This window comes from Telmatherina bonti (genome assembly GCF_933228915.1).
Source record: "Telmatherina bonti genome assembly, chromosome: 19".
NCBI lineage: Eukaryota > Metazoa > Chordata > Actinopteri > Atheriniformes > Telmatherinidae > Telmatherina > Telmatherina bonti.
The window spans coordinates 14,845,054-14,863,660 of record NC_136617.1 but is presented as its reverse complement, the minus strand read 5'-3'; the positions used below and the strand labels follow the sequence as shown (position 1 = coordinate 14,863,660).

The 18,607-nt window shown below is 38.9% G+C and overlaps 1 protein-coding gene across 1 annotated transcript in view; it reads left to right on the top strand.

The window, feature by feature from the left end:
* Nucleotides 1-11,757: 11,757 nt before the first annotated feature.
* Nucleotides 11,758-18,607, top strand: part of slc30a8 (solute carrier family 30 member 8) — a gene marked incomplete at both ends in the record, with an annotated part of 11,392 nt that continues 4,542 nt past the window's right edge. Inside the window, 2 exons of the mRNA XM_079258686.1 lie at nucleotides 11,758-11,831; nucleotides 14,155-14,228. Coding sequence (XP_079114812.1) covers nucleotides 11,758-11,831; nucleotides 14,155-14,228 — 148 coding nt within the window. The remainder of the gene's footprint in view (nucleotides 11,832-14,154; nucleotides 14,229-18,607) is intronic.

Below are 18,607 nucleotides of genomic sequence, written 5' to 3'. Positions count from 1 at the left end.
TAAATGAAAATAAAAGTGAAATGATGCTGTGTGTAATGAGTTGTATATGAGAACAGATCTAATGATATTTCAAATAAATGACTTTACGGATTATTCCGTTTGCAGAAATCGGACATACTCCTATTAAAATCTAATTTTAATTTTCTGGACAATCAGTTGCTGTAAAAAAAACATGTTTTAGTGCTGTTTTTTTTTATTTTTATTATTACCATGAAATACCACATATTGAGTATTTTACTTATGAAGTCTTTTTCTACTAAAATATATATGTGACATGGGTTCTATAGCAACAATAAGAGAAACCATAATCATTTCTGCAAAATTGCAATATGAACGATTTCTCTTTTTTAAAAAATAAAAAAGTGAAACTGTATGTGCGTGTTGGTATCAGTGGCAAGGTGTGGACTTAATGTTGGACTTGGCAGCTGTAGTAACCGCAACGGTGAGGTGCAAATCATCCCACAAACCACCCCACCTGTCTCATGATTAAAAATAACAAATGTTACCAATACTTTTTGGGAACAATAGCATCCGCTGGAGTGAAGACGAGAGAAAAATGCTGCTTGTTATTAAAAAATAAAGACCCTTTTAAATCCAAGTTCAAAATATTTATTTTCTAATGCACCTATGCATGAAATCTGGACAGTTACCTAAGCTTGCTTTTAATCACTTTAATTCAATTATTTATTTTGTTACCATTTGATGCAGATTTGTACTATTATTGCTGCCTTTTACTATTTTTTAATGCTTTCTTTGCGCCATCGGTAATGCTTTTAATATTTTATGTAAAGCACTTTGTAAATTTGTGTTGTATAATGTTCTAAATGAACATTTTTAGTTATATATGTAATAATTTTGCCCTTCTGTCCATAATATATTTAGCCTGAATTATTTCCAAATAAAAGAATTCCTTTCATTTTTGCCGGATGCAGACTTAAAACTTGTTGTGATACAGTATTTAATGACATCACACCATGCATCATGTTGAGTGAAACCATTGAGGAATTGTGATATTGTTCTTTAAAAGTCTTAAATCTCATCCCAATCTTCACTTCCTACAACTTCATTGTCACATGTTTGCTCAAAATAACAATCCAAGCATCCTTATGGTTGCTGTCTGTTTCAGTGGTGTATTGGACCCTCAAGAAGTGGGTATACTCTCAATTATTCGCCCTTTTAAAAAAAAAAACCCAAAAGAAAACCCAGGAAAAAAGTAGCAGAAAAACGCTGTTTCAGAGAAAGTGACAAGTAAAACTACTCTATTTAGTTTACCTCAAAAATCCATCAGTATATTTGCTACTTGCCACATAATTTCTGCTCTTCAGTTTCAGGGAGGAAGCGTTATGGAATGACTAAATCAGTACTGGGACATAGAGTGCTGAAAGACAGGCTCATAGACATATATACATATATTTTATTATATGTTTAGGCTAAAACTAACACAGCTGATGACTAACTGGACCAGTGTAACATACTCACTTAGCTGAGCTGCTGGGTGAGGTAGATACATGTGTAGGGATGTTTGTAATTGTAAAAGCAGCATCACAGCTAGTTTAGAAGTGGTTATACTCAATGCTGACTGAAAAAGAAGTGAGTATACTCTGTATACCTGTGTATACCCTGAACTACACCACTGGTCTGTTTCATTTAAAAAAATCTTCTGAACATTAATGTTTGCTGTCCCAAGAAAACATCTTGTTGGTCCCCAGTTTAATTTATATAGTTTGTTCCTATAGTTTGCCGCCATACTGCTTTGACCTTCAAAGCTGATGGCCCAATCCCTCCAACCGCTTCTCACGCTCCACAGACCTCTACACAAATGGAGTCATAGCTCACATCTTATGAGCTTTGACAAGCCAAACTGCTCCTTCTCACTCTCCTGAATGCTCATCCATCCATCTTTGCACATTACTGTATGACTGACTTACAAACCAAAGCCATTTTTTATGGTAAAAATGTGAAGATGAACATGTCTGTCTATGCTGCTGAACATCACTACGCCTGCTTCTCACACACCGCATCCCTCCATGCTGGGACACTGCGCTGAAAAAGACCACAAACTTTCCTCAAAGCCGCACACTTGAAAGCATTGATGTGGACTCCAAATGTGCCCTCTGACTTCTCGCTGACAGACTCATAAGTTAGGCAGGGAAACCCATCGGACCCCTGTCTCATCTCTATACAGAAGTCAGGAGGGGGAAAAGAAAAAAAAAGCTGTTCACAGTTGCCAAAAAACCATCCCACAAGAACCCCAGAGGGGAGAGGACTTAACTTGGGCACAAAGGACCTGGTTATATTTCACCGTAGGATGGCCTTTGTGCCTCTGAATCAGCTAACACTGAGGCTGTGTCTGCTCCTTGCCCAACCTGTCCCGTCTTGTAAGCTGACAAGCAGGTCTTATTTAGGGAAAAGCACTGAGAAAGTCCATTGGGGGTTTGATTGAGTTTCTGTGTGCTGTACATGTAGACACACACACACACAGGTTTACACATGGGGCTTTTTTTTTTTTTTTTTTTTGTCCAAAAGAAAGCTCTATCACAGCACATTTCTCACACTAGAATTGTATGGGGGCAGGATTTGCTGGGAAGGAGAAATAGTGAAAAAAAGGGGGGGGTGTCACTAGATGGAGGGGTCTTTTCAGTTCTATTTGGAGGCAACAATAGTCTTTGTCCAAGATCTTCCACCATTCTTATTAGGGTTACCAAAAGGAGGAGGAGGAGGTGGAAGAAGGAGGAGGGAGGTGCAGGCAGAGAGTGTTTCTCCATAGTAACAATGACAAAACAAGCCAGTTTAGCACCAGGAAGGCAAAAGGGTTGACTGGAGCTACTCAGGAGACAGCACACAAACTTGTGCAGCAGACTTTTTACTCATTTAGGAAGGAAAACTGATTTGAAACAGATTTGTAAGAGAGAGCGAGAGTAAGGAGAAGTAAGGAAGGAGAAGAAACAGAAAAAGAAACAGGAAGGATTCTGACATTTTATCAGAGAAAGTTTTAAACTAGTCTGGGAGGTACGCACCTGCCCACACATTTATTCCCTCCCAGCATGGATCGAGACAGTCACAGTGAGGATACGCTGTCCACTTTGGTTCTGGAGAACATAAAGAACAAACTGATTGATGCCTTCAGAGGACCAGCAGAGTCCAGAGAAGATCCACAAGACTCAGGCTGCAGCGTCAGACCCCTCAGCATGAGCAGGAGCTTCCAGGCAAACGAAGAGCTGCGGCGGGCACAGATAGATGGAGCCATAACCTGGCTGAGGTCTGAACTGGTGAGCTCTTTTGCTGCTACTGTTTCACACGGTAACCTTTTTCCTTACCCTGCAGCAGCTGTTATTAGTTGACATGTGAAGAAATTTCAATTACTGGACCAGTTCTTGTGTCTCCATTGAAGTGTATAAATCACTGCTTCTTTTCATTGTTGCCATGCAGCTGGAAATGCGCACTCAGGACCTCCAGCTGGCTCAGACACTGCTGGGGCTCAACACAGAGATCCAAAGACTAAGGAGGGAGAGTTTTGGTGGGCTGGAGGTAGAAGAGAACGACCAGCAGTAATTAGCCCCAGCAGACTACATCTGCTCTGGGGAGAATTTAAGAGCAGTAAAGGGAAGAAGTGTGCTGTCACTGGAATCCACGTTGGACAAGGAATAACAGATGCTGCCATTAAGATTGAACACATTTGTTGTCGATAACAGTTCTCACCAATCAGTCGTGTCACTGTCAAAACAATCTAGACAAGCTGAATCAGTAGTAGTGTGGTAGAAGAAAAAGAACTGCAACTTATGCTGGCTTGTGTGTGAAATTTCTTCACCTTTTTCAAAGTTGTTTTGCACTAATGCAGACTTTTGCTTCTTTGTTGGGAAAAGAGAAAAGCTTTATGAATGTAAAGATAAAATGAAAATAATGAATAAAATGTGCAAAATGAGTCAGTGTCTTTGTGCATTTATTGAGCTGACATGCTGTAAACACTGCAGCACCTGTTTGGAAAAAGCTGCTTGATAAAATGCATATACATCTCCGAAAATGTTCCAGGGTCTTTTGTTTCTTTAAATACACACATTTTAATAACAGTTTCTATCTGCAATGCACATAAAGATGCAATAAACTTCAGGTTTTCTCCAAGATGCACTGATTTGATTCTTCGTGTTACAGCTGAAAATGTCAGACAGCATTCATTGTTTTACTTATATGAATGTTTGGTACATATTAATATTATCTACACAGTAAAAACATGATAAACTTGATGTCAGTGGTTACCTTCCAATGTTCATGTTTCATCCAGGATTTATACAATCCTCTGTCAGTTTATGTTAATTTAAAGGAGTAATTAGATGTTTTGAAAAAGGTGCAATGAGAGGGAACAATATACAGCTATCTTAGCTTAGCATATAGTACAAAAAAGAGTGAAACAGCACAAAGGCAACAAAATGTCAAAAAATACTCATTTTTCTTTTTTCTTTTAGCTGATTTGGTAAACAAAGATAAGTTTCTTTGTACAAATGAAGTACTAGTAAGACAGAATGTGTTGAGCATGGATTTCAGTGCCGATAAAAAGGAGATTTATGTCTGTTTTTTCTGTTGGATTGACAGTAAGTTATAGATTGTATATGAAAAGTTTTAACTGATAACATCAGGAAATATGATTTTTTTTTTTTATCATGAAGATGTTGCTTTTTCTTTTATTTTTCCTTTACTTTATTTTTTGACTCACTGTAGGTCTACCTGATGCAAGAAACGACTAGTATTTATTAAAAATAATGACAAACAAAAGTTCACAATGTAAAATAAAATCACTAGATGGCCGTACAAAATTCCTAAATAAAACCAAATTTAAAAAAAAAAAAAAAACTCCTAAATTTCTGTAGACTTTTTTAAACACAAAATTATTCTTATTATGTATATATATTATTATGTATATTAAACTTTCACCAAACGTAGAAACTTTTAAATTGAGGTTAAAAACATTTTTTTTTGCTTTTTTTTCTGTAATGCTTTTAATGTTTCATGTAAAGCACTTTGAATTATCTTGTACATGAAAGGTGCTATACAAATAAACTTGTCTTGTCTATATCATGTATGTCTGCAGTAACAGTAGACTCAACTTTTAAAGTCGAGGTCATCTTGTGATTGACAAGTTGCCATTAAGTAGTAGTACATAGGTTCTTGCACTCCCTCATAATACTTGGTTTTGAAGGAGTAAAATCTAAGTTACAGAAATTCAAACTGAAATCTTCCAAATGGAAATGCACTGAGACAGCGGAGAGCATTTACTGTGGCTCCATCCAATTTTTTCATACACACTGTATGTGTGTTAAATGTGTGTATACTGACATAAAGAATACAGCAGCATTTCCAAAAATCTCCAAATTAATCTGTGCTTGTTGCTTTTGTGTTTGCTTGTTGTGCAAAAGATGCAAAAACTTGACACATTGCAAAGCAAAGTTAGCTGACAGATGTTTGCAGCTTTGTCTTTTCAAGACAGCGAATAATGCGTTATTCCTCTTTTTTCAGTCCGCTCTGTGATTGTGTGGTTTAAGGAAAAAATACTTTTATATTACTTAAAAAAAACAAACAAACAACTGTTGTTATTGTTGAACATTTACTAATCTTACTCTACACAATCTTCACCGACTGACTCAGAACTTTTAATAGTTTGCTTTTTTTAAGGCACAGAGCTTCTCCTGTAGAACACCCTCTGTGGTAAAACCTCTGTATACAAGACTGGAGACATCTTTTGGCAGGAAATGTTAAAGACCATTTCCCTCGAGCTGGAGTAGAAGCTGCAGCTTCCTTGTTCGCTTTCAGAGTCCCAGTAGCTGCCTTCTTGTTCCTCCTCATCTGATTCTTCCTCCTCCTCAGACAGCTCCTGCTTGAGCTCCTGGATACCAGAGTGAAGCTCCATCAGCTGTCGGATCAAGGCTTGGTCCTGGGAACGCATCTCCATCTGTGCAGGACACATCATACAAGTGCTTTTTTAAAATTTATTTTATTTATTTATTTATTTATTTTACAAAAATGGAGGATAATAATAAATATAACAATTAAAGATAGAAAAAAACCACAAAGTTTTCCATTTTCTTGCAAAACTTCAACAAAAGCCTGACTTTTTTTTTTTTTTTTTTTTTTTTTGCTCAGTGTGAAACAGCAGCCCTGACTTCTTTCAGATGCAAATACAGTCTTCTTTATGTTTTAATGAGAAACGGTCTAATTACTGGCTTTGTTATACGAGAATTTCAGAATTCCAACATCTTCAGTGTCCAAGTTTGTCCAAAGGATTAAGGAATGTCTTGAACACAAAACCCTCTCTGCCAATCTGCATTTCTTTTCTGTGTTAATTACAGCAGCGGGCAGAGACTGGGCTGTGGCTGAAAGATGCTGGTTTTATTCCCTTTGTCAACAGTTGGAGGATTGAGAGATGAAACATGAACTTTCCTTGAGGAGGTGTGTGCCTGCTGGGCTGCACCTCATTATGTCAAACACCCGTCCCATTCAAATACTGTGCTGGACACTGTGCATGTGTGTGCAGGTTTATGAGCTTGCTGACCAAAAAGACTTAACCAAAAGGATTTGTGTAAATAACAAAGCATCCTTTGGCTCCTTTGTTTCATACAGAGTTCCTTCTGTCCTTTTCTGTAGAAAACCTGAACAAAGTCTCTTTGGGCTTAAGAAATTTGATTACTATGCATTTTTGCCCCGCATCCAAACTTAGAGGGAATCAGATGGTTGATTTTAAAGTGGAAATCTGAACATCTGTTAAAGACTCAACAAATAGTGTGTACTGATTAAGATCATGTAGCATAATCAGGAACAGGAACACAACCCTTATCATGTGTTGACTGAACATTCAGGGTTTGAGTAGAAGCATGAATGATGGTTCTTACTGGGAAGATTTAAACTTTTTCAGCTCAATTTTAATTGCTGATGAAACTCAATGTGATTAAAAAGCTATTAAACTGACCCTTGAGGTCCAGTTTTGATATCATTATGTTTGAATAATAGCCTGAGAACCTGCCTTTTTTTTTTTTTATTGAGCTCTGACTTTAAATACATCAGCTATTGTCATCATCAGTTGCATTGTCCCATTTTCAGACAAGAAAATCTCTGGTTTTACTGGCTGCTTTTGCCCAGTTCCTGCTGAGACACGTGCTTTCTTCTTCTCTGTGTGCTAAGCACACTGGGTTACCATGACAAGCTGTCTGGGTGAATGCACTAAATGCCAAGTGATATATTAGGTTGTAACAATGAGACTTACACAGTTGTTCACAAAATAAACCAACACCTAAGCCTTTTTGAGAAGGGGATAAAAAAAATACAGCTTTATAGAAAGGTTTGGGCCTCAGACACAAACATTCACATACTAAGTTTGTTCTGTTTGTTCAGCTTAATAGATAATAAAATGCTGTCAAATTTACAACAATCTGCAAAAACTGTGAGATGAACATTCTGCAAGTCAAGTATACAGTTTACAGTATTTATAGGTCAATGTTATTATTATTATTTTTTTAACCTGAAGTTGCCCACCCAGCTTTTCACAATAAAATAAAATAAAATAAAATAAAATACTGCAATGCTTTTAATTTAGATTTAAGTAAAACTACACAATCAATACTGGCCTTATTTAGCATGTTAAATCTAATATGTGTCTTCAAATTAGCAAATATTGTAAATATACTGAACATGTATCTTGTTGATCTGTATGAAGTCCTTTTACTATAATATATAATATATAAGTTCAACAAAACCCTTTTTAATCACCAGTTTTCTGCCTGGAAGATCACCACTTCACCATCTGAGCCATCTCTTTGGTTTAGCCACATCCTTTTAGCTGCTTGGTAGGTAAATGAAACAAATTTGCACACATTTAATGCAAAGCTATTTGGGCTTGTGTCCTTAAAAAAATTATATAATAATTTATAAAAGGAAATGTGGCATGTGGAGGCATACAGGGTGTTATATACAAAAACCAAACCCCACATAGTTTTTGTTTATAAAATAACTTTTTTTTTTTTTTTTTTTTTTTTTTTTACAAATAATTGTGTGAATATCAAAAATAAAATAGCTGTAATTATCTTGATCTTTAATTCTAGTGATTAAACCCTAAAGTAAATATGACAATACATTTATACGAAAGTGTGTAATGTGTTTATATTAGCATCATTAGTTAACTTTTCACCACAAACAAGACCAAACTTTAGTTCAGTTATATTACCAAATTTTAAGTGAATGTGAAGCCTTGAATCCCTCTTTGAGATCCTTCAAAGGAACACTACTAGGCAACATTTCCTTGTTGTTAGATGCTGAAAATATGCTTTGATTATCTGACTTGGAAATGTATTCTTTGATAAAATATTACTTTCTATATAATTTTTTATGCTACTTTAATGATCCTTCAATGGACTGGAGAGCTGTCCAGGGTGTCCCCTGCCTTTCACCCAAAGACAGCTGGGATAGGCTCCAGCTTCCCTGAGAGCCTTCATCGGACTAAACGGTTAGGATAATGAATGAATATTACTTTAATGCCAAATGAACAGTTCCACAGTGTTTATCTCTGAAGTCCCGGGAGTTTCTTTTCACATGTATGAGATAATATTTTGCACACATGTAACACACATGCACACATCCTGCAACAAAACAGAAAACACTGGCTTCTTCTCAGTGTCGTCAAAGTTGTGTCTTTATAATAAATAAAGACATAAATCATACGATGTTGCTCAACATGACATAAGACAGCTGTTTGAGTAAACATTTTCTTTACAATCAATGTATCAACTCATATTAGAATTCAGTGAAAGAATTTCAGGTACAGCCTCTTTAACATTCACTGCATTTCCCCTCTCTTTGTTTTGTAAAAACAGACTTTAGTCTTACCAGCTCCCTTCGCAGCCAGGCCAGTGCGCTCTCTATGTCCATTTTGGTGCCTTCCCCACCAGCTGTGCACCCCTCTCTGAGGTGGCCGTTCTGCATATGAGGGTCTCTCCATGCACTCTGTCCTGCCAGTTTACTGTCATCAAAGGTGGACGTCTTGCAGGAGAAGTCCCGCAGTCGTGTTAGAACCACTTCCATCCTACTATCCTAATAAATTCCTCAGTTCTGAGTGGGTTTTTTGTACGTTCTGAGCTATAGCACTGCTGTCAGCAGTCTTGTCTGAGCTCACTACCTCTTCTGTTATGAGATCTCTGGCAGCTCTAAGTAGTTACGAGGAAAGCACCCTCTTTTCTTCTTTAATACACTCTCCTCCCCCCCCCCCCCACCTACTCTTTGCCGTCTCCCTTTCCTTGTTGTCTCTCTGTCAGACATTATCCCCCAACTTCTTGGCAAACTGTGTGAAATGTCGTCACCGGTCTGGTGAATGTGATGGAGCAAGCATGACGTCAGTGCATTGTCCAGATGCCTGACCTGGAGTTGTTTACCTCTTTTTGGGCTTTTTATGAGACACACGCATGCACCAATGGTTACACGAGAACAGGAGGAGACTTGTGGTTGCCAGGATGACAGCAGTTGTGTATCTTTGAAAATACAAGGTTTTCAGTGAGCTCTGGTCTATTTTTCTGTAAACTGGAAGATGATCCCAGGACAAAGTATATGCATTAAGCCTGCTGTGCTCTCATGGACCTGGTGACTGGCAAGGACCTACAGAACAGTGTGAACAGCCATGTGTAACTAACTGTTGCCGTGCCATTTTCTCCTCACTCTGCAGCCCCTAGCAACCCACTGCTCATCCATTCACAAACAATTTAGAAGCAACACACAAGCTTACTTTTAGGGGTCCATTGAAGGTATGGACCAAAATAACCACAGCTGAGTATTTTTAGAGTCAAACTGACTCCATTTTTAGATGTCTTTAGAAAAACAGACGTCACTGCTAACAACAGGAGTGAAAAAACTCCAACGCTCGTTGTGTCATGTTCTGAATGTTCTTAAAAAGCCTAAAGAGCACTGATATAATAGGGTTTCTGTCACCACTAGTATTGGAAAGCAACACTTAGGCCAGTTAAAATGCCTGTCAAGCTGATAAGAGTATACAGTTGTTCTTTTGTAACTGCCTTTCAGACTAGAAAAACGCCTGGGGGCTTATTGTAGTTTTTTCTTTAATCATATACTCACATGCTGTTCGTGATTCTCAGTCATCCAATCCACTTTAATCCTAAGAATGACTGCCTAAAAAGACATCTTTTGGAAGCTAAAAGAAAAAAAAAACTACAAAAAAAAACTACAAAAAAAAAAAAAAGCACTAAGAAACATACAAATTTGTAAAACATATTTCTATACAATTCTCTTCTCTCCTGGATCTGGTCTAAGTCTGGAAATCCCTTCTGAAGAAAAAAAATGTTCTCACATAATAACTGTGTAAAAATTGAGAGAGCAGGTTTTTTGTATTTTGATAACATTCATCTTTTCATAACTATAATTATAATAAACAAAATCCAGAGGGCTGGATTTACTGGAGACACAGAACAATCACAAAGCTGCTCTCCATGTTATGAACTGATGAAATAGTGGAGGACGTACAGTCAGAGGCTTCTTCAGCTCTGCTGCAATAAACAGGAGGTAATTCCTGAGAACAGCAACAGCTTCACAAAGGCTTTAAGAAGCATTCATTTACTCTTTTCAGTTTACTGATCATGGTATGGATATTTTCATAAAATCTTCAGATTGTTTCTCAGCAAGTTGAACATTTTGACAGACGCTTTCGTCAATTCTACATACTTTAATGGATTTTTCATTAATTTTTCATCTAATCCGGAATGGTAAGCAGGACTGGACATGATTTGTAGATGACTCATTGTCGACACCGTGTGGCACATTTCGATGACATCAGTTTGGATTTGGAAACTGCCAGTGATGTCGTCTGTTTACCCTTTTTACTTTTCTTTTCTTTTTTTTCTTTTCTTTTCCCCATGTAGTTAGAACCCAAATAGGGAGCAAGATGAAAATAAGTCTATGAATTCAATTCAATTCAACTTTATTTATATAGCGTCAAATCACGGCAATGCCGTCTCAAGACGCTTTACAGACAGGAAAAGAAGAGGGAAAAGAAGAGGAAAAAAATTCATATTCTCTGATCAAGTCTTCCAGACAAATGAGAGCGGATTTTATTTAATTCCTGATGGATTCATAAATAAATAATCATGTGATCACACACGAGTAAAGAGCGCACGGCACCGCCAGCTGATTGCGCAACCGCACAGTGCCGGCTGGTCAAAGAGGTGGGCGGGGCTGGACGTGTGTTGACGCTGAAGTAAAACGGTCCTCATAGTGCCAAAATCTAATTAATCACACACAAATGTTGAGTACAAGTTAAGGTCCTCTCCTGGACACATGATGTACTTTCCCTCATCGTACATCTGCTGAAGTGGCCTATCCGGCACCCAGCTGGTGCGTTTGGGTCTCCATATTTAAAAAATAAATGTTCCGACACGTCTTCTCTTGTCGTCCCGATGCACTTCGGACGGCTTTGTATTTGCACACGGTGCAAACAGCGTCAAGTCACAAGGCTGCGGCAAATATTAAGCTGCGTGCACCCAGTTGTGGTTTAAAGCAAAGTGAGCGGCAGTCAGGACGCTATTCTAACGGAGACAACTGGACACAAGGCCACTGCAGCAAGGCACTTCTACATGAGAAGAAACACACTTTTTGTTTTAATTAATGGGATCTCAGCATAATTTCCTTATAGACTGAACCCTTGACCCTAAACACACTAACCAGTGGGAATTTTAAAAAAATTTTTTTTTAAAGTTAATATTCTTGAAGGCATCAGTCATGTTCAAAAACAAGAACCCAGAGAAATTTCACCTTGTGACAGAAAAGAAGAACACATACACCACGCCGGGAAGGTAAGGTTTTATTCATTTCATTATATATTGAATAATTTCTAGGAAACAACATAAAACTAAGACATAACATTTGTTAGAATTTTTTTTTTTTTTTTTTGCTATTCTTCTAAATCTTCATTGAATCAAAACACATCACACAATCAAACACAACAAGTTCTCATTTAGTTTCAAGGAAAGAAAAGCAATGAATGTCACAAAGGGTGAAGTAAATGAATCTGAAGTTATGCTCCCGTTCCTCTGAGAACCTACTGGTTTTTCCACACGGGACTGGTCTGATGGGATTAGCTGTGCGCAAACGTGCAGTTCATTTGCCTGATTTCGCAGATTTTACGTCTAATCAAAGGGTCTTTTCTAAAGCTGAAAGCTTCAGGGAGGTGTGCAGGGGTTAGGATGGGCTGTTCCGACTTGTTTAGGTGTGCTTAAGGCTAAATTATTACTAAAAACTATTTTAATGGAAACTACCCTCAGGGAAAAGTAAAGTAAGTTAAGTCACCAAAAACACGTTTATTATTATTATTATTATTATTATTATTATTATTATCATCGCTCAACGCCCAGAAGTTTAACGAATGAATCAGTTTTTGTGTAGAAAATTAATAACAAAGCACCAGTTTTAATACATCCAAGTCATAGTGTTGGTCAAAAACTAAATAAATGAGTGCTTTCCAAATGTCCTCTTATAAGAGGATGTAACTTTATTTGGAATTATTTGATGGGAAACTCGGAATGTGCATGTAAATGAGCACTTTAATTAATTATTTAACAAACTTAGCAAATAGCAAATTCTTTGTTAGGATGATCCTGCATTTTATGGCTTTTACTCATTATTGCTCAAACACATAAATTCATTCCAACACAAGAAAAACAGGCTTTTGAGCCACATCAAGAGATTTCAGTGTTTCTTCTTCAGTATTATTGGCTGTTCAACTTTGGACAATACTAAAATCTGGTGGTTTCCTGATGTTCACAAAGTCTTTATATGTAAACATTTAGGGCAGGCAAAGATCACCATGTATGACAGGATGCTGAATAAATTCTGCCATATGATCAAAAACTTGGTAGTGTTAATTAAAGACATACTGCATTCATTTGCACTGTGGTATTTGAGGTTTAAGGTCAGTTTAAACCATCCTGGTTCTCAGGGTCTCCTGGTCTACATGTTTAGAGGTAATCCTGAATGGCTCATCGACAAACTTGCAAAGAACTTGATGAGGCAGAATCAGGTGTGTTGGGGTAGGAACACAACTAAAACATGCAGGGAAGTTGGTCCTGAGCATCTGGATTAACAAACATTAGTCTAAATATTAGTCAAAATTAGATTCTGTTGTTGGGGTGGCATCTGTGGGGCCCCTCGGTGCATCTCTCTGGCCCTAATCCTGAGTGATGCACTTTGACATGTAAAGTTTTAGTTTTAAAACAGCTGCCACAGTTAGTAGCAGATTCCTAAAGAGTTGTAAAAAGATCAAGTATTGATATAATAGAATTGTCACTTTTCTGTCACCCTCATGTCTGCACCAGTTTCATTACAGTTCAAACTATTCAGTTATGGCAGGGTTGCCAGGTCTGGTCCTGGAGAACAGAACTTTTAGTTAGTTTTTTTTTTAACATTTTTTTAAAAAGACATTTGATATCAAACTCTATCAGTAAAAATGTTACAGCACACAAATACAGACAAAACAGACAATAAAAGCTAAAGGAGGAAAATGCCCAACAGAGCTCAAACATTTGGTCACACACATTTCCACCATCAGTAGAGCTTTTTCCCGCTTGAGTTCAGCTTGGTGTTTAATGACTAAGGGAGCTGAATGTATTTTGGGTGCAGGGGAATGATAGTATCCAACACAGATGGCATTATCCAGCTCAGCGCTTTTTGAGGAATGTTGGATTTGTCTCCCCTCTCACTCTAGAAAGTACTGGTGGCCAAAAATCCCACTTGGATTTTTGCAGGAATAGCTTCTCTGCTGTTAGTAGTCCATTTCTCTGCAATGCAGGTCCCAACCACAGTATAAATCTACCAGGCTCTGTTTGGGGATGTGTTGTCTGCTCAGAAGCCAATCTTTGTTCTCACCAAGGAGATCGATGTGTTGTCAAAAGGTGCACGCACTACAGAGTACACAGTTTGCAAAATTTTTAAAAATTATATCGGAAATCCCTGATCTTCTATTTAAAAAAAAAAAAAAAAATTGATTAATTATGCTACCTCTCTACTTCTAACTAAACAGAATTAAGATTTTATGATCAGTTTGTGAAGATATAAATGATTGTGGATGTTGAAGATGCAAACTGTATCACCAGCGAAGCTTTCTATTTTCCTGTTCTGCAGCGGTTTTATGAGTGCCACGTTCACAGCTGGGCTTATATTCACGGAAATTCATAAATATGAGTTTTACCAACTTGGTAGATTCCAGATATTGCATAGGATATTGCACTTGTCACGCATGCACATCGAAGTGCAAATGAGGCCCCAGTTTCTGAAAATGCTGTTTTCATTTTGTTTTTTTTTGGGTTTTTTTTAACACAAGAGAATGGGCTAACAAATTAAACAAATTTAACATCTTTTTAGAAGTGTAAGTCAGTTTTGCCAGCTTGCAGAAGTTGATCCCATCTTTGTGATAAATATAACAGTATTCAAAGTAACATAAATATGAGCCAGTCTAGTTAGCTAGTCAGCTAGTTAGTGTTAGCATGGCAGACCCAGTCTGTTTTTTAGCATTTTAGGAGATTTATTTATATACAGTCATGGTTATACATGGTTGGAGGCCATGTTTATCACTGATACTTTTTATACTATGTATTTCTATCCTGTTTTAGTTACTAATTTCCCAAAACAAAAGTTTTAGAATTTGTGGAGGAAAAACATTTAGCACAATAACTGTAAGATATTGCATGCTGCAGTGCATGTCAATGATTTTTAAAGAAATTGATCTTTTTTTTTTTGTTTTCTCTCTCTCTGTCTCCACTGCTTCCATTCTCCTTAAAAGATCTGTTCCAAATGCTTAGTAAAAGTGCCATTATCAAATATTTGAGTATATTATGAAATGAAATTAAGAGAGCACGACTTGGCTGTTTGCATATTAGTGTACCACTAGATGAGAGTAAATCTTACACACTGGGGCTTTTAGTAATTATTTAAAGATATTCCTTACTATTAAATATTGGCTCCTTTACTCTTCCATCTTTCCCTAGATTTGACTGAACAGTCAAAACACCAAAACAACAAAAATGGCAATAACTAGAAGAAATGCAAGAGTGATTTCTCTATCCTACCAAGATGGCGTACATCTTGTTCTGTACAACACACTCTGAAGTAGCCTACCTACAATCTTTGCATCTGGGTCCAATTTAAATTACACTAAAAGCAGATGGCAAAATTGTCTCCTTGAAGCGGGGCTAGAAAATTCAGGTCATAATATAAATTAATACAGTGCTGCAGGCAAAACCATAGGCAAGTAAGGCAAGGCAAATATATTTATATAGTACTTTTCATACATAAGTCAATCCAAAGCTTGATCAAAAGAAACAGACAAGGGTACAGGATGTTTGCACAACCACACGCAACTTCAGATAAGCAGGTGTTTGATATTTTAATAACTGTTGGCATCATTCTTAATACAGGTTCTGTTGTCAACTCAGGTTAACATAGAAACCTGTTCAACTTCTTTCATAATATGTACTGGGGTTTAATTGTATATATGTGTTGCAGCAATGTTAAACACCTGGAGCTTAAAGATGGCCGAGCATAGCTTATTATAAACCATTAGTGTCGATAATAATGTGTTTATTAATTTCAGATATAAGACAACCTAAGCAATTTCTTTCTTCCATTATTTGAAATGTATGACTTAAAATTTTTACATTTGATTTTATTCAAGAAAAATAAAAGCATCTGTAGACCAGTGATTATATTTCTGGATTGTTGTGCAGACTGTAGATAGTTTTTACAAATTAGCTTTGGTACCCATAGGTGTGGCATTTAAGAAATAACAAGAAAGCAAAGAAAAAAAAGTGCAGAAAAATATATGTATGTGAGATTTTAATTTGTTTGGAAGTTGTCCTATATGTTTGTGTTCATATTCCTCCAAAACTCAAATGGAAAAAAAACAACTTTTTAGACTGTGACATTTTTGACAAAACATGTGGATGCAATAAAGTAAACAATGCTAATTTAATGTAATTGGTTTGTTAAAATGCCACACTGTATTGTTTGTTTCTCTGAAGCTGCCATTTGTTGTATGCTGAAACTCTTCATTCTCACTTGAAGGATGTTTTTTTTTTTTTTTTTCTCTTACTGTAGTCTCATCCGCTAAAAGTCATGCTATAGCAAATTTCTAATGCTCGAAACCAAATTAAAACGTATAATCCAGTGCAGGATCAAATAAAGCATAAAGATGGCTCTTCCATTCTAATGTACAGTAGAACATTACTTATTCTAAGTAATGTTTGTAGGCTATCTACACTAAAGTAGATACATGCTTAAGTTGTGATTAACTAGCCACTATGTCTGTCTTTTATAAATCAGGAAAAAAAATTAGCTGGAGCTGCTAGTCGGGGGCTCAACTCGGGACGTTGTGGGTCGGTGGAAGGAATACTTCGAAGACCTCCTCAATCCTACCAACACGTCTTCCGATGAGGAGGCAGAGCTGGTGGACTCAGGGGTGGACTCTCCTATCTCTGGGGCTGAAGTCGCTGAGGTGGTCAAAAAGCTCCTTGGCGGCAAGGCCCCGGGGGTGGATGAGATCCGCCCGGAGTTCCTTAAAGCTCTGGATGCTGGGGGGCTGTCCTGGCTGACATGCCTCTGCAGCATCGTGTGGACATCGGGGGCGGTACTGCTGGATTGGCAGACTGGGGTGGTGGTCCCCCTTTTTAAAAAGGGGGACCGGAGGGTGTGTTCCAGTTACAGGGGAATCACACTCCTCAGCCTCCCTGGTAAGGTCTATTCAGGGGTCCTGGAGAGGAGGGTCCGCCGGATTGTCAAATCCCGGATTGAGGAGGAGCAGTGTGGTTTTCGTCCTGGTCGCGGAACAGTGGACCAGCTCTATATCCTCTTTGGGGTCCTGGAGGGGGCATGGGAGTTTGCCCGACCAGTCTACATGTGCTTTGTGGACCTGGAGAAGGCATTTGACCGTGTCCCTCGGGGGCTCCTGTGGGGGGTACTCCGGGAGTATGGGGTACCGGACCCCCTTGTATGAGCTGTACGACAGGTGTCAGAGCTTGGTCCGCATTGCCGGTAGTAAGTCGGATTCGTTTCCGGTGAGGGTTGGACTCCGCCAAGGCTGCCCTTTATCACCGCTTTCTGTTCATAACTTATATGGACAGAATTTCTAGGCGCAGCCGAGGTGTTGAGGGGATCCGGCTCGGTGGCCTCAGGATTGAGTCCCTGCTTTTTGCATTTGACGTGGTCCTGTTGGCTTCATCTAGTCGGGATCTCCAGCTCTTGCTTGAGCGATTCGCGGCCGAGTGTGAAGCGGCTGGGATGAGAATCAGCACCTCCAAATCTGAGACCATGGTCCTCAGCCGGAATAGGGTGGATTGCCCTCTCCGGGTCGGGAGTCAGGTCCTGCCTCAAATGGAGGAGTTTAAATATCTCGGGGTCTTGTTCACGAGTGAGGGAAGGATGGAGCGCGAGATCAACAGATGGATCGGTGCGGCGTCTGCAGTAATGCGGACTCTGCGCCGGTCTGTCGTGGTGAAGAAGTAGCTGAGCCAGAAGGCGAAGCTCTCGATTTACCAGTCGATCTACGTTCCTACCCTCACCTATGGTCATGAGCTGTGGGTCGTGACCGAAAGAACGAGATCTCGTATACAGGCGGCTGAAATGGGTTTCCTCCACAGGGTGGCCGGGCTCACCCTTAGAGATAGGGTGAGGAGCTCTGTCATCCTGGAGGGGCTCAGAGTAGAGCCACTGCTCCTCCGCATTGAGAGGAACCAGTTGAGGTGGCTCGGGCATCTGGTCAGGATGCCTCCTGGACGCCTCCCTGGTGAGGTGTTCCAGGCACGTCCCTCTGGGAGGAGACCCCAGGGAAGACCCAGGACACGCTGGAGGGATTACATCTCTCGGCTGGCCTGGGAACGCTTCGGGATCCCCCCCGCAGAGTTGGCAAATGTGGCTGGGTAGAGGGAAGTCTGGGCTTCCCTGCTTAGGCTGCTGCCCCCACGACCCGACCCCGGATAAGCGGCTGAAGATGAAGATGAAAATGAAAAAAATTACCCGTGTGACCATATATAAACAACGGTAAACTAAGAGGCAATTTTGTTTTTTAGTTTTCTTTCAAAAACAGAAATGTTCAAGTCCGGTCCTATCCTGCAACTTTTTAGATGCTGTAGGAGCCATAATAGTATGTGTGGATATTCATGAGGTGGCACAAGACTCTCAGCATCAGCATCGGCGTAGTGGGCGTGTTAGTGGGTGTGTGTATGTGTGTGTCAAAATGTTTGAAAGGTACCAACTCACCGGTGTTTAGATGAATGGATGAGGAGGTGGGGTGAGCCGGAGGTAGTCCATTTTTTGTTGACCGCGTATCGCATCACACATACTGGAGGAGTCTGTATAATCAGTGTAACGTTTATTCATGTGTAGGAAATAATTATGGAACTTAATGGAAAGAATAAATGTGTCGCTAATACAGAAGTATTGGAATTCATTGGAACGCGCGCGGACAAAGAGCCCCGAGTTTAGCCCACAGCGGCCCTCATATAATTGATCTTTGCCGCAACAGACGCTTCTATTCTCCAACACACTTGGAATAAAAGAATGGCTCATTACCAGGCCTCTGCAT